The following is a 12,840-nucleotide window of genomic DNA, read 5'->3' as shown; positions in this document are numbered from 1 at the left end:
AAAGAAAAAACACCAAATTTAAGGCCCTATCCTAGAAACTCTTACTCATGAAAAGAGATTTTTTTTAGGATTATACTATTATGTTGACACAGTGAGGGAAACAATGAAATAAGTTAAAAGAAAAAAAAAAAAGTTTAAAGCTGTCTGGTTATTCCAAGTTAGATGTAGAGATTTATTTACTCTGCTGTAATTCATTTTTACATCAACTATAGACATATGGTCATAATATATTTTTGTAACTATCCTACAAGTGTGTGCATTGGCAGGATAAACCATGTGAACAAGTACCAAATAAGTGCAAAACTAAATTTAAAACATCTACTGTAAACATAAGCCAATGTAAATTGTTTAGAAGACCTGTACAGCCGAAATATATTAGGTTGCAACTTCCTGCAGAAGGAAAAAAGATTAGAAATTGACTTCCAAGCCATTGAAAACATATTTTACTGAAGAAGCAAATGTAATATCTACATTACTTTTGCATTTCCTACACCATCAAGTCTATTGGAAAGCATTTGTTCAGCAACAAAATAGATTTAGAGGAGGCGTGGTTTGTTTGTTTTTAAATAGAGGCGAAACTAGTTTCTCACCAGACAAGAGCTTTTGATCTTGTACTTCTGCCTTTGGTTTTGGTTTCTTCTGGTGAATGAGACGCATTTGCCTTGTGAGTTTTCTTATGGTGTTCTAAAAAAGTCTTTTTTGCAAATGCCTTTCCACATTTATTGCATCTGTGAAGAGAAAAGTTTTTTGTGACTTTTACTTCTATGCCAACATCAGCTCCTTCAAACTTTTTACTGGGTGAGTTAGAGGCAACATCCTGTTTTGAACCAATCTGTCTTGCTTCATCCCTCTGAGGGCCTCTTTTTGCCACCTTATTTAGAACAAAATCAATAGGCTTTTTTATTGCTCTGATTTCTAAACTTGCAGTTATTTTACCAAGGTAACGTGATGACTTTTTATGAACTACAGTTATATGCCTTATTACATCACGTTTGCGACGTGTTTCATAAGCGCAGAGAGGGCACCTGTAGAATTTAACATAAATGTTATTTCCATCTGTGTGCAACTCTATGTGTTTTGTCAAGTTCTGTTTAGAAGTAAATTGGCGTTTACACAGTTTACAGTAAAGCTGCTTGAAGTCAAAGCCAGCTGAAAGTTTTGGCTTTCTTGTTTTTTGTTGACCACCTGCAGGTGGATTGGTTGATTTAGGGGTTTCAAGGTCTCGTTTAACTTTATTTTTCTGTGCTGCTGGTGTATTCTTTTTCTCATTTGAATGACTTGTTCCCTTTAATTCATTCTGTGGAGAAAGTGTGATGGAAGGGGTTGAAGAGTCTACAGAATCTGCTGGTTCAACTTTTACTTTTATTTCTGTGCCATTGGCAGTATTATTGGGTCCTTTCTCTCTTTTAGAGTTCTTTCCAGAAAGTGTTATCTTGTGAACAATTTGCATGTGTCGTTTAAGCATTATTTGGGAACTATATTTTCTCTTGCAAAGAAGGCATTTGCATGCAGTTAAATTGTATTCAGCCTTTGAAGAAGACTTTTGTTTTCGAGTCTTAAAAGATTTTTTAGCAGAAACTGTATCCAAGAACAAAGGCTGCCCAGGCTTTGTAGCTATATCAGGAGTAATGGAATCCCTCCTTAACCCCCTATGAACTTCATCAAAATGCCTCCTCACATTGGCTTTTGTAGCAAATGATTTATAACATACAGGACAACTTCTACCTAATGTTATAAGCACATTCTTATTTCGTCCTTTTGTGGAGCGCTGATTTGGTTTCTTCTTTGTTTCTATGTACTTCTTTAGCTCTTCCATCTTTTTTTTGTGTACTTTTCTAATGTGCCGACGTACACTACGTCTGGAATGAAATTCTTTTCTACACAGACAACAAATCAACTGGTGGCCAAAATCAGAATTATCAGAAGAGTCCAGTTCAGGATTTAATGCTGGAGGTTGTTCATCAGGAGTAGGCATTACATTTATTACAGCATTAGCAGGTGGTGACTCTAAAGTTTCTGTATCTGGAGTTGGAACAGTTTTGGGCTGCTCAGTAGTAGGTTCTTCTATTTGTGATGGAGCTTCATCAGGAGTACTGCTGATCTCAATGTTCTCTTCTGGGTTGTCAGTTCTTGAAACATATTGAAACACAGCATTCTGATTTGTTTCTATAGGTTCTAGCTTAATTACATATTCTTGTTTGTCCATTCTTGGATAAATCGCTTCCAGGAGATTATTTACAGCTTGGCTTTGTTTATCATTTACATCTGGGAGGTCTGTAAAAATAAAAAACATATAGTTTAATCTAGAAATCTCAAATTATTTCAGTTTTCATACTTTCATGTGAACTTTGAGTATTGGCCTAAACATTGAATTATGTGCCCACAAATTTTCTTTTTAATTCAAAATTCATGTTTGTACTACCTTCCAACACTTGCTATAATTAGAGCTAACCTAACAAGGAGGAATCTTGCTTAATTTGCAAATTGAGCCACCAGTTCCTATTTCCAGTAGTGGATTTTCTCTGGATAATCAACATAAATATTTTATTACGTTAGGATCAATGTCCATAAAATTATTAAGGATTTTGGTTTACCTCAGAGATTAACTATCGCCTTCTGGTACATTTGAACTGGCAGCCCCCAGTTTAACATGTGCTTTGTGAAAGAAAAGGAATTCCTTTCCAGGAAAATAAATCAACTACTGACCAAGGTCAAAATTATCCAGATGTAAAACATGACCTTGTTCTTTAGGAGTGTTACCTAATGTACAATATCATGAGGGGGAGATTTTTCTGGGGCTACAGTTAGCGTGTCTCAGTGAAGGACCTGCAACTCTGGCTGTTACTTCTCCCTGCCTCCCTCCACCTCCCAGCTTTGTCTATCAGATCCCAGATTTGCTAATTTTTAGGAGACACTACAAGGCCTATATATAAAACTGCAAGCTTTCCAGCAGGGAACATAAAAAGGGTTCAAGGATAAAAGAAGAATTTCATTTGTGGTGGGCTGGGAGTTTCACTGGCAGAAAAATGTTTTTATAAAATGGGAGGTGCCTAAAGTGCAAGATGGGTGCTTGGCAAATTGAAATAGAAATACATAAAAAATATTCAATCATTATTTTTCAAAATAACCTTAATACTGTGGTCCTCAAAGTGCGGTCCACGGACCACTACAGGTGGTCCACAGCTTGAGCTCAGTCCCCCCCCATGCAGCAGGGAGCCCGCACTGCTGCTCCAGCCTTGTGGTCACCATGTAGCTGTGAGGCTAGAGTACCAGCTCTGGCTTCTCGCTTTGGGGGGTTGGGGGAAGAGTGATAAAAGCCCTGACCTTCCCCACCAGACCCAGCTCACAGAGAGAGGCAGTACGGGCTTCCCGCTGCGTGGGGGAGGGCCGGGCTGTGCTTCCCTCCCCCCCACCCTGCCCTGTTGGGGGAATGGCAATGCAATGATTTGCTGTCACATGCTGTCTGGTGGCTTTCCCCACTGCTACCATTAGCAAACCAATGGGAGCAGCAGGAGGCAGTGCTTGGGAGCAACAAGGGTGCAAAGCCAGGTAAGTGCCCCACCTCATACCCTGGCCCCCATACCTCAATCTCCCTCTCTCATCCCGCTCCCCTTGCCAAGACTCTGAGTAACCACCACCAGGTAGATTTGAACCTGGGACCTCTGGAGCTTAGTATAGGAGCCTCTATCTTCTGAGCTAAAAGCCAGATTTCTCTCAGCACCTACAGTAGAGGTCTCTTGTTCTTCTTATCTGTTGCTGTGGTCTAGGTGCCACTGCATGGGACAGTGCATTAAAGCCCATTGCTTCTTGTACAGGCAGTCCCCGGGTTACATAGAATCATAGAATAATAGGACTGGAAGGGACCTCAAGAGGTCATTGAGTCCAGCCCCCCGCTCTCAAGGCAGGATCAAGCTCTGTCTACACCATCCCTGACAGATGTCTATCTAACCTGTTCTTAAATATCTCCAGAGAGGGAGATTCCACCACCTCCCTTGGCAATTTATTCCAATATTTGACCACCCTGACAGTTAGGAATTTTTTCCTAATGTCCAATCTAAAACTCCCCTGCTGCACTTTAAGCCCATTACTCCTTGTCCTGTCCTCAGAAACCAAGAGGAACAAATTTTCGCCTTCCTCCTTGTGACACCCTTTTAGATATTTGAAAACCGCTATCATGTCCCCCCTTAATCTTCTTTTTTCCAAACTAAACAAGCCCAGTTCATGAAGCCTGGCTTCATAGGTCATGTTCTCTAGACCTTTAATCATTCTTGTCGCTCTTCTCTGTACCCTTTCCAATTTCTCCACATCTTTCTTGAAATGTGGCGCCCAGAACTGGACACAGTACTCCAGCTGAGGCCTAACTAGTGCAGAGTAGAGCGGCAGAATGACTTCACGAGTTTTGCTTACAACACACCTGTTGATACAACCTAGAATCATATTTGCTTTTTTTGCAACAGCATCACATTGTTGACTCATATTCAACTTGTGGTCCACTATGACCCCTAGGTCCCTTTCCGCCATGCTCCTTCCTAGACAGTCGCTTCCCATCTTGTATGTATGGAACTGATTGTTCCTTCCTAAGTGGAGCACTTTGCATTTCTCTTTATTAAACCTCATCCTGTTTACCTCTGACCATTTCTCTAACTTGCTAAGGTCATTTTGAATTATGTCCCTATCCTCCAAAGAAGTTGCAACCCCACCCAGTTTGGTATCATCTGCAAACTTAATAAGCGTACTCTCTATCCCAATATCTACATCATTGATGAAGATATTGAACAGTACGGGTCCCAAAACAGACCCTTGAGGAACTCCACTTGTTATCCCTTTCCAGCAGGATTTAGCACCGTTAACAACAACTCTCTGACTACGGTTATCCAGCCAATTATGCACCCACCTTATCGTGGCCCTATCTAAGTTATATTTGCCTAGTTTATCAATAAGAATATTGATCCCTTCCATCGGATCCCTACTTACAAACGGGGTGAGGCAACCCCGCACTAGCTGCTTCCCCCCAGCAGACCAGGGAGACGCGAAGCTAGCGCCCCCCCCTGCAGACCAGGGAGACGCGGAGCAGCTTTTCTCAGCAGATACCTCAGCTTGAGAATAAAGGACTGAGGGAAGTGAGGTGTGGGAGAATAAAACTGAGCTCTGGAGAAATGTTTGGGTAGAGTTTCCCCTACAATATATACCAGTTCCGACTTACATACAAATTCAACTTAAGAACAAACCTACAGTCCCTATCTTGTATGTAACCCGGGGACTGCCTGTACTTGAAAACTGCTATCATGTCCCCTCTCAGTCTTCTCCTTTCTATACTAAACAAGCCCAGTTCTTTCAGTCTTCCCTCATAGGTCATGTTTTCTAGACCTTTAATTATTTTTATTGGTCTTCTCTGGACCGTCTCTAGTTTTTCCACATCTTTCTTGAAATGTGTTGTCCAGAACTAGACACAATACGCCAACTGGGCTTAATCAGAACAGAGTGGAATGGAAGAATTATTTATTGTGTCTTGCTCACAACACTCTTGTTAATGCATCCCAGAACCATGTTTGCTTTTTTTGCTAGTGTGTCATACAGTTGACTCATATTTAGCCTATGGTCCCCTATGAACCTAGATCCCTTATTGTAGTACTCCTTCCTAGACAGTCGCTTTCCATTCTGTATATGTGAAACTGATTGTTCCTTCCTAAGTGGAATACTTTGCATTTGTCCTTATTAAACTTCATTCTATTTACCTCAAACCAGTTTGTCCAGATCATTTTGAAGTATGACCCTATCTTTCAAAGCACCTGCAATCCCTTCCAGCTTGATATTATTTGCAAACTTAATAAGCATACTCTCTATGCCACTAAATTATTCAAGATATTGAACAGAACTGGTCCCAAACCAGATCCCTGCAGATTCTCACTAGTTATGCCCTTCCAGCATGACTCTGAACCATTAGTAACTAGTCTCTGAGAATGGTTATACAGACAGTTATGCACCCACCTTACAGTAGCACCATCTAGGTTGTATTTCCCTAGTTTATTGATAAGGTCATGAGAGATTGTATCACATGCCTTACTAAAGTCTAGGTATACCACATCCACTACTGCTTCCTTATCCACAAGACTTATCTCATCTAAGAAAGTGATCTGATTGGTCTGACAATTTATTCTTTACAAATCCATGCTGGCTGTGACCTATCAACTTATTATCTTCCAGATATTTGCAGATTAATTCCTTAATTACTTGCTCCATTGTCTTTCCTGGCACAGAAGTTAAACTGACTATTCTGTAGTTTCCTGGGTTCTTATTTCCCTTTTTATAGATGGGCACTATATTTGCTCTTTTCCAATCTTCTGGAATCTCTCCCGTCTTCTATGATTTTTCAAAGACGGTAGCTAAGGGCTCAGATATCTCCTCTATCAGCTACTTGAGTATTCTAGGATGCATTTCATCAGGCCCTGATGACTTGAAGACACCCAACTTTTCTAAGTAGTTTTTAACTTGCATCCACTGTTGCTCCTGCACCCTCCCTCCAGGTCACACACTGCACCCTCCCTTGTTCTTGCTTCCTCTCCCCTGGCTAGACACCCTACTCCCAGGCTACTTCTGCATCCCACCTCCCACCCAGACCTTGCACCCCCATCCCATTCCACCCGCTGGCAGTCCTGTCCTGCACACTGAACCCATTTCTGTCCCCATCCTAGAGCCTAAGGAGGTCCACAAAATCCACTAACCCCAGAAAAGTAAATCTGGCCTATGGGAAGCTCTGCACTTCAGTCTCCCTGTTCCTTCCTCTCACCTGTGAGGTTGGAGTGCCACTGGAGTGAGATATTTCAGTTGGGGACCACATCAGTGGGGATTCTGGAGGAGTTTATTGCTTCTCATTTGTGTGGTCCCCAACTGATTTTTCTGTAGGTCAGTGGCCCTCTACCCAAAAAAGGTTCCCCACCCCTGCCATAAATAAAGACGACATTGAAACCTTTTTGTGTTGGGCATAAATTAATATTTTACTTTATTTAAAATGAAGTTTGATAAACTAACATGAGAAAGTTAATATCTGTTTAACAGTTTAATTTAAACCATTCACCCTAGCTACAGCACTATCAAAATGTCTCAGGTATAATCACATAATTAATGGTGAGTTTCCATTAGCAAATGGTGGTCCTTGGAGAGGTCTGCATTGAGCCAGGTAGTCCACGGGCCAAAAAAGTTTGAGAACTACTGCATTAATAGGACTAGAATTCAGAATATCTAAATCTGTGTAAATAAATCAAGATTTATTTTAAAGCTACTTATATTTCAATTTTCAACAGTGATATTGATATTAAAATATTTGCAACAGAAAGGTCAAGGCAGAATAAGGTGTTTTAAACTCAGATGAGATTGTTTGTTGATGTTTATGACAGACTAAAAAGGATACTTATTGATCATTTCCTCCAAGTGAAATGAGTTCCATTTATAATGAGCCCTCAAACAAAACACTCCTAATGTGTCACTCAGGATGAACTATCCTGAGAATCTTAATCACCAAAACAAAATTAATGGGACACATTTTCCCTGTAATTCCAATATTTCCAAGATATATTATAAACTGTCTCTAAAGATAACCTTAAAAGGAGTGGTCAATAACTTTGCAGTTAGCTAGAGATAAAGAAAGCCCTGTTAGATCATCCAGACAAGATGCAAGTATACTGTGCTTGATTTGGAATGTGAACATTAAACCAATGTTATGGTTTTTGGTCTCTCTCAACTAAACTGAGTACCTAACATTTTTCCTAAAAACAATCAAGTTTACTAAAATAGTTGGCTGTGACAAGAGACCACAACAAAATGGCTGTCTGAAGCCCATGAAGTGAGGTAATAGCAAAGCAACTTGTCTTCCCCAATTTCCAAAACCTACTAAAAACTCCTTAAGAAAACTAAGCACAAAGTGGCAGAGGATGGATTCTCCAGGAAAATATGAAAATTAAAAAAAAACCTTACTCAGGAGAGTGTTTCTGACTAGCAGTGTGAAGGGATTTCTAAGAATTCAAATGAACACACGGCAGGCAAATCAGACAAATGCCAGGGCTGAAGAAAATCAAATGGCTATCAAAGCAAGCATACTGTAGTAGGGGATCTCTGCCAATAATTCCATGAGATATATGAGGACCAAGCTTCTTTTAGTCAAGAAGGAAGTTGCTGACTTGGAATAACGTGTCATATGCTAAAGACTGGCCTAAGAGAAGCAAGTAAGAGTATATATGTACATTGCAGTTGGATACTCAGGCATGGCTGGCCTGTGCCAGCTGACTCAGACTAAGGGGCTGTTTAATTGCAGGATAGATTTCCAGACTCAGGCTGTAGCCTGGGTTCTTGGATCCAGAAAAGGTGGGAGTTTCCCAGGCTATATGTACACTATGCTGTTTTGTGCAAGAAATATGCAAATGAGGCAAAGCATGGAATATCACCACGCCTCATTTGCATAATTAATGAGCAGCTGCTTTTTGTGCAAGAGGCTTTTGTGCAAAAAGGAGCCGTCTACATGGCTCCTTTGAGCAAAAACCCCCTCTTGCACAAAAGCCGTTCTTCCTGAAAAAAAGCGGAAGAATGGCTCTTGTGCAAAAGCCTGTTGTGCAAAAAGCAGCGCTCATTAATTATTCAAATGAAGCACAGTGATATTCCACGCTTGCCTAATTTGCATATTTCTTACGCAAAACAGCACAGGGTAGACATAGCCCCAGAGTTTGGTGAGTAGCTCAAGGCCAAAAGTCTTCAATGAAATTAACTGGTGCCTTAGCAAAGCCCTGCAAACCCAAGTCATCTGGTTTGAGCCAGCAACTAATGTTTAAATGCAGTGTAAAAATACTCTCAGAACCAGATGGAGTATAGTTTGATTCTGCTTATACTGGATTACATAGAAAACAGAGTGAAAAGGAACAACAGAATGAAGGAACGACTAAAAATGCTGAAGGAGGAAACCTAAACTGGTATGTCAAAAGTTTAATTGTGAAGTCATTACAGCTGAGCTGTCTGTAAAGCACACAAAACATAACTCCCATGAGACTATATAAACCCCAGAGACCTAATGTTGAAATGTCACAGTTATCAGCAGAAAAAAATAATTATGAAAAAATCAGAGTAGCCAGAGCTCAAACTCAAAGACAATAACCTCTCGGCTCTAGCTTTAAAAAAAGCACAAAGCGCTGGGGAAATTATAGCAGCACTCAGGTGGGCAGATATCAGCTGAAAAAGATTATTCCCATTTAGCTTTTAAAATCAGTGTTGCACAGAAAAAAACTTTAAAGAAGGAAAAAGTACACTCAAGATGCTTGGGATAGAAATCAAAATCTCAGATGTTCAAGATGATTCTCCAGAGGTAGTAGCTACAGATACACCACTGAAAATCCCTTGGCAAATGGTAAAACCCAGGAAAAGGGAATTAGGAAAAGAACAATCTAATAATCTAGGGGGCAATACTGGCAATGGCAGAAGTGAAACTGAAAAAAAAAAAAAAAAAACTGTGATACTAGAGGTGTAACCTAAAGACTAACCAAGAGATTTCTTGGGAGTTTCCAGGAAAGACCAACTGAAAAGTAATCATGTTAATGTTACCAAAAAAAAAGTATGAAAAGTATGCTTTAACTGGGATGATCAGTCATAGCTCTATTCTACAGTTTAAAACAGACCGAGGTGGACAAATCACCACTCGTGAGCCATATATGGCTTTTTCCACAGTTAAATTGCAACTTGTGGAGCCCCACCCCCCATTCTCCACCTAATCAACTGGGTGGAACAAGGGGCTTCTCCCAGGGTATGTCTAGACTACATGGCTCCGTCGAAGGATTACCCAACATAGTCAATGAAGCAGGGATTTAAATAATTCCCGCTTCATTAAAATAAAAGTGGCCACCGCACTATGCCAACAATCAGCTGATCTGACACTGTGTGGCAGTCTAGACACAGTTCGGTCAAGAAGGGAAGCCTTTGTCGACCACTCCCTTATGCCTTGTGAAACAAGGTTTACAGGAGCGGTCGACAAAGGCTTCCCTTCTTGACCAATCCATGTCTAGACTGCCACGCTGTGTCGGATCAGCTGGTTGTTCGCATAGTGCAGTGGCCACTTTTATTTTAATGAAGCAGGAATTATTTAAATCCTGGCTTCATTGACTATGTCGGGTAAACTAGTTTACACGGCTCCGTCGACGGAGCCATGTAGACTAGACATACCCCCAGAGATGAACCATGCCCCACACAACTTCTTGAATCAGGCCCCCTTCCAGGTGCACATACCCTTTTCCTTTAAAGCCCCTCCCTATAGCTCCCAAGTATTAGCTCCACTTGGCAAGGCAGCAGCAAACAGGTTAAAGCTGTTGCTTTAGCTCCTTGTGAAGAAGCAGCAGCAAAAGCACTGGCTTTTCCTGCATCTCTCAGCTGTAGCCTCTACCCTTGGCAGAGGCTCCCAGCTTGCTGGTTCCAGTAGCTGCTGTGCAGAGAGGCAGCCCTATGACACCATGTGACCAAGTGGGGACAGAAAACCCATGTCTCACCCTCTCACCCCTTCTGCCCAAGGCTCTGCCCCTTCCAGGAGTGCAGAGCTAGTCCCCCCTCCCCCACCACACACACACTTACACACACGCATTGCCCTGGGGCCTGGCAATCCTGTTGGCTCCCCTGGCTTTTCCAAATAATCTACGGTACTATCAAGCCAGCAAGCTTAATACAGTAGCGGATTGGGGACACTCTAATCCAACCAATTTGTCTTTATTGAACAAGCCAACACTAGGTTACCCTGAAAAAAGCCACTGCCTCCACAAATGTATATACACCCTTTAGCAAAGGCTACTCAACGAGTTTAGAATAGAATTAGGTGGTAAGAAATTCTTTTCCTTGCCAATTATGCTCACTGTAAATAATCCTGATTTTATCCCATATCACAAAACAGGGAACTTCATAAATTGGAGAAGCCATGGAATCCCCATGGGTGGCCAGCTATGCAATAAAGGAACTATTCTAACGTACTTGGAAATAAAAACTAATTTTAACTAGTCTGCTCTCTCCGGGTAGCAATTCTTTCAAATCAAGCACGAACACTTTCTAGAAAACCTATTTTACAGAAAGAGCTGACTTTAATAGAAGTGATGACATCTGGTCAATTAGAAAACAAAACACATAAGTAATTAATATCAATCTCTATAGACTTTACCAACAACAAAAACAACAAAGAGTCCATATATGACACACTGGGAAAAGGATGTGGCCAGACAAAATTACCACAGAAAAATGGTGTTTGAACTGGAAAAGAGAAGAAGACAACCTCAGTCTGTAACACAAGAGAAAGAAAAATTCTTTCAGGTAGTGTTTCAATGATATTTCACACCAGTTAGGGTAAAAAATGAATACTGACTGGTAATTAATGTTGGATAAAATGTGATGAAAAAGGAGATTTTTATATGTATGGTTGACATGTCCAGTCATTAAAAAGTATTAGGATGAACCCATAACTATGGTCTACTTAAAGCACAGAGCGATGACAATTTCCATGTGTTCGTCACAGCATAAGTAAAACACACCTGTAAAATTTGCTATTTATGCCTGACTAACCTATGAAAAATGTGTGATTTCTCTGCAGCATTTCTCAGTCTAGGAACACTATTAAAGCATCATAATATTGCCATTCTTACTTCTCCCGCTGCTGTTGGCAGGTGACAATGCCTTCAGGACTGGATGGCCAGAAATGAGATTTTATGGAGGAGACCAGTCTGTGACAAATTTCACATCTGTGAATTTGATAGACCCTATCCATAACTAAATATCATGAAGTGCTGAATATTTATTACCAAATAATCCTTCTGTAATCCTCCTGGGGCTTTCCTAATGAAAATGGTCACAAAGAAAATAAAGAATCAATTTCTCATTGTTTAGTACCGTGGTCACCAACCAGTAGATCACAATCTACCAGTAGACCTCAGGGGCTCTAAGAGTGGCTCTTGAGCCCTCTCTGAACTGCGCCCCTGCGCAGTACATTTACATTAGATTTCCTCATTTGAGGAGCAGCTACTCACCGAGCAACACCACAGGTGAGTAGCTGCAAGGAATGGTGGGAGCTGGGAGGGCTGAAACACCCCAGCCAGCTGACTGTGGCTTTCAGCTGAAAGTCTGCCCTACGCTCCAGCTGATCTGCGGCTTTTCCTCTGCGCCTGCCCACATGGAGCTTGGTGCACCCTGGCTGAGCGCCACGGCCAGCTGGCCGGGCAGCTGCTTCTCTTCCCTCCAGCCCGGCTGCCCTGCGCTCAGCCCAGGGAGGGTGCGTCAGGCTCCAGCTGTGCTGGAGCAAGCTTCCCGGGCTGAGCGCAGGGCAGTCGGGCGGGAGTGAAGAGAAGCGGCTTCCCAGCCAGCTGGCCATGGCGCTCAGCCAGGATGCACCAAGCTCCACGTGGGCAGGAGCAGAGGGGAAGCCGCCCTATCAGCTGGAGTGCGGTTCAGCCTCCTCCAGGCTGAAGGCCACAGCCAGCTGTCCAGGCAGCTTCTCCTCTGCACCAGCCCATGTAGAGTGTGGTGCACCCTCGCTGAGCTTCAAGGAAGGGGCTTCAAGGAAGAGGCGGGGCGGTAGATCTTGGGTTGGTCTGTCATTTAAAAAGTGATCTTGGGTGTAAAAAGGTTGGAGACCACTGGTTTAGTAAGTGCTTGACTATTAGTAGCCTCTTACTGAAAAAAAAGAAAATTAGCTCAACTGTACAGGAATGGTTTACAAAAAAATAAGGGAGGTTATGTTTATGGAAAAGTTAAACACACAAATAACATACCCAGCAAAAGAGAGAGGGGACAGATGGGTATTTAGGTATCTGGTTACTTTTACCTCACATTCAAAAT

The 12,840-nt window shown here is 41.7% G+C and overlaps 1 protein-coding gene across 4 annotated transcripts in view; it reads right to left on the bottom strand.

The window, feature by feature from the left end:
• The window catches only part of ZNF800 (zinc finger protein 800), a 41,149-nt gene that overhangs the window by 3,071 nt on the left and 25,238 nt on the right, over window positions 1-12,840 (bottom strand). For 3 of the 4 annotated variants that reach the window (XM_075928331.1, XM_075928348.1, XM_075928335.1), the window contains one exon: window positions 587-2,274. In XM_075928331.1, the coding sequence (XP_075784446.1) occupies window positions 587-2,274 (1,688 nt within the window). Of the gene's footprint in view, window positions 1-586; window positions 2,275-12,840 lie in introns of those variants that run through there. The other variant, XM_075928341.1, reaches the window with a different exon arrangement.

Source organism: Pelodiscus sinensis, chromosome 1, assembly GCF_049634645.1.
Source record: "Pelodiscus sinensis isolate JC-2024 chromosome 1, ASM4963464v1, whole genome shotgun sequence".
In the NCBI taxonomy this organism is placed as follows: domain Eukaryota; kingdom Metazoa; phylum Chordata; order Testudines; family Trionychidae; genus Pelodiscus; species Pelodiscus sinensis.
This window is presented reverse-complemented; position numbering and strand designations above follow the sequence as displayed.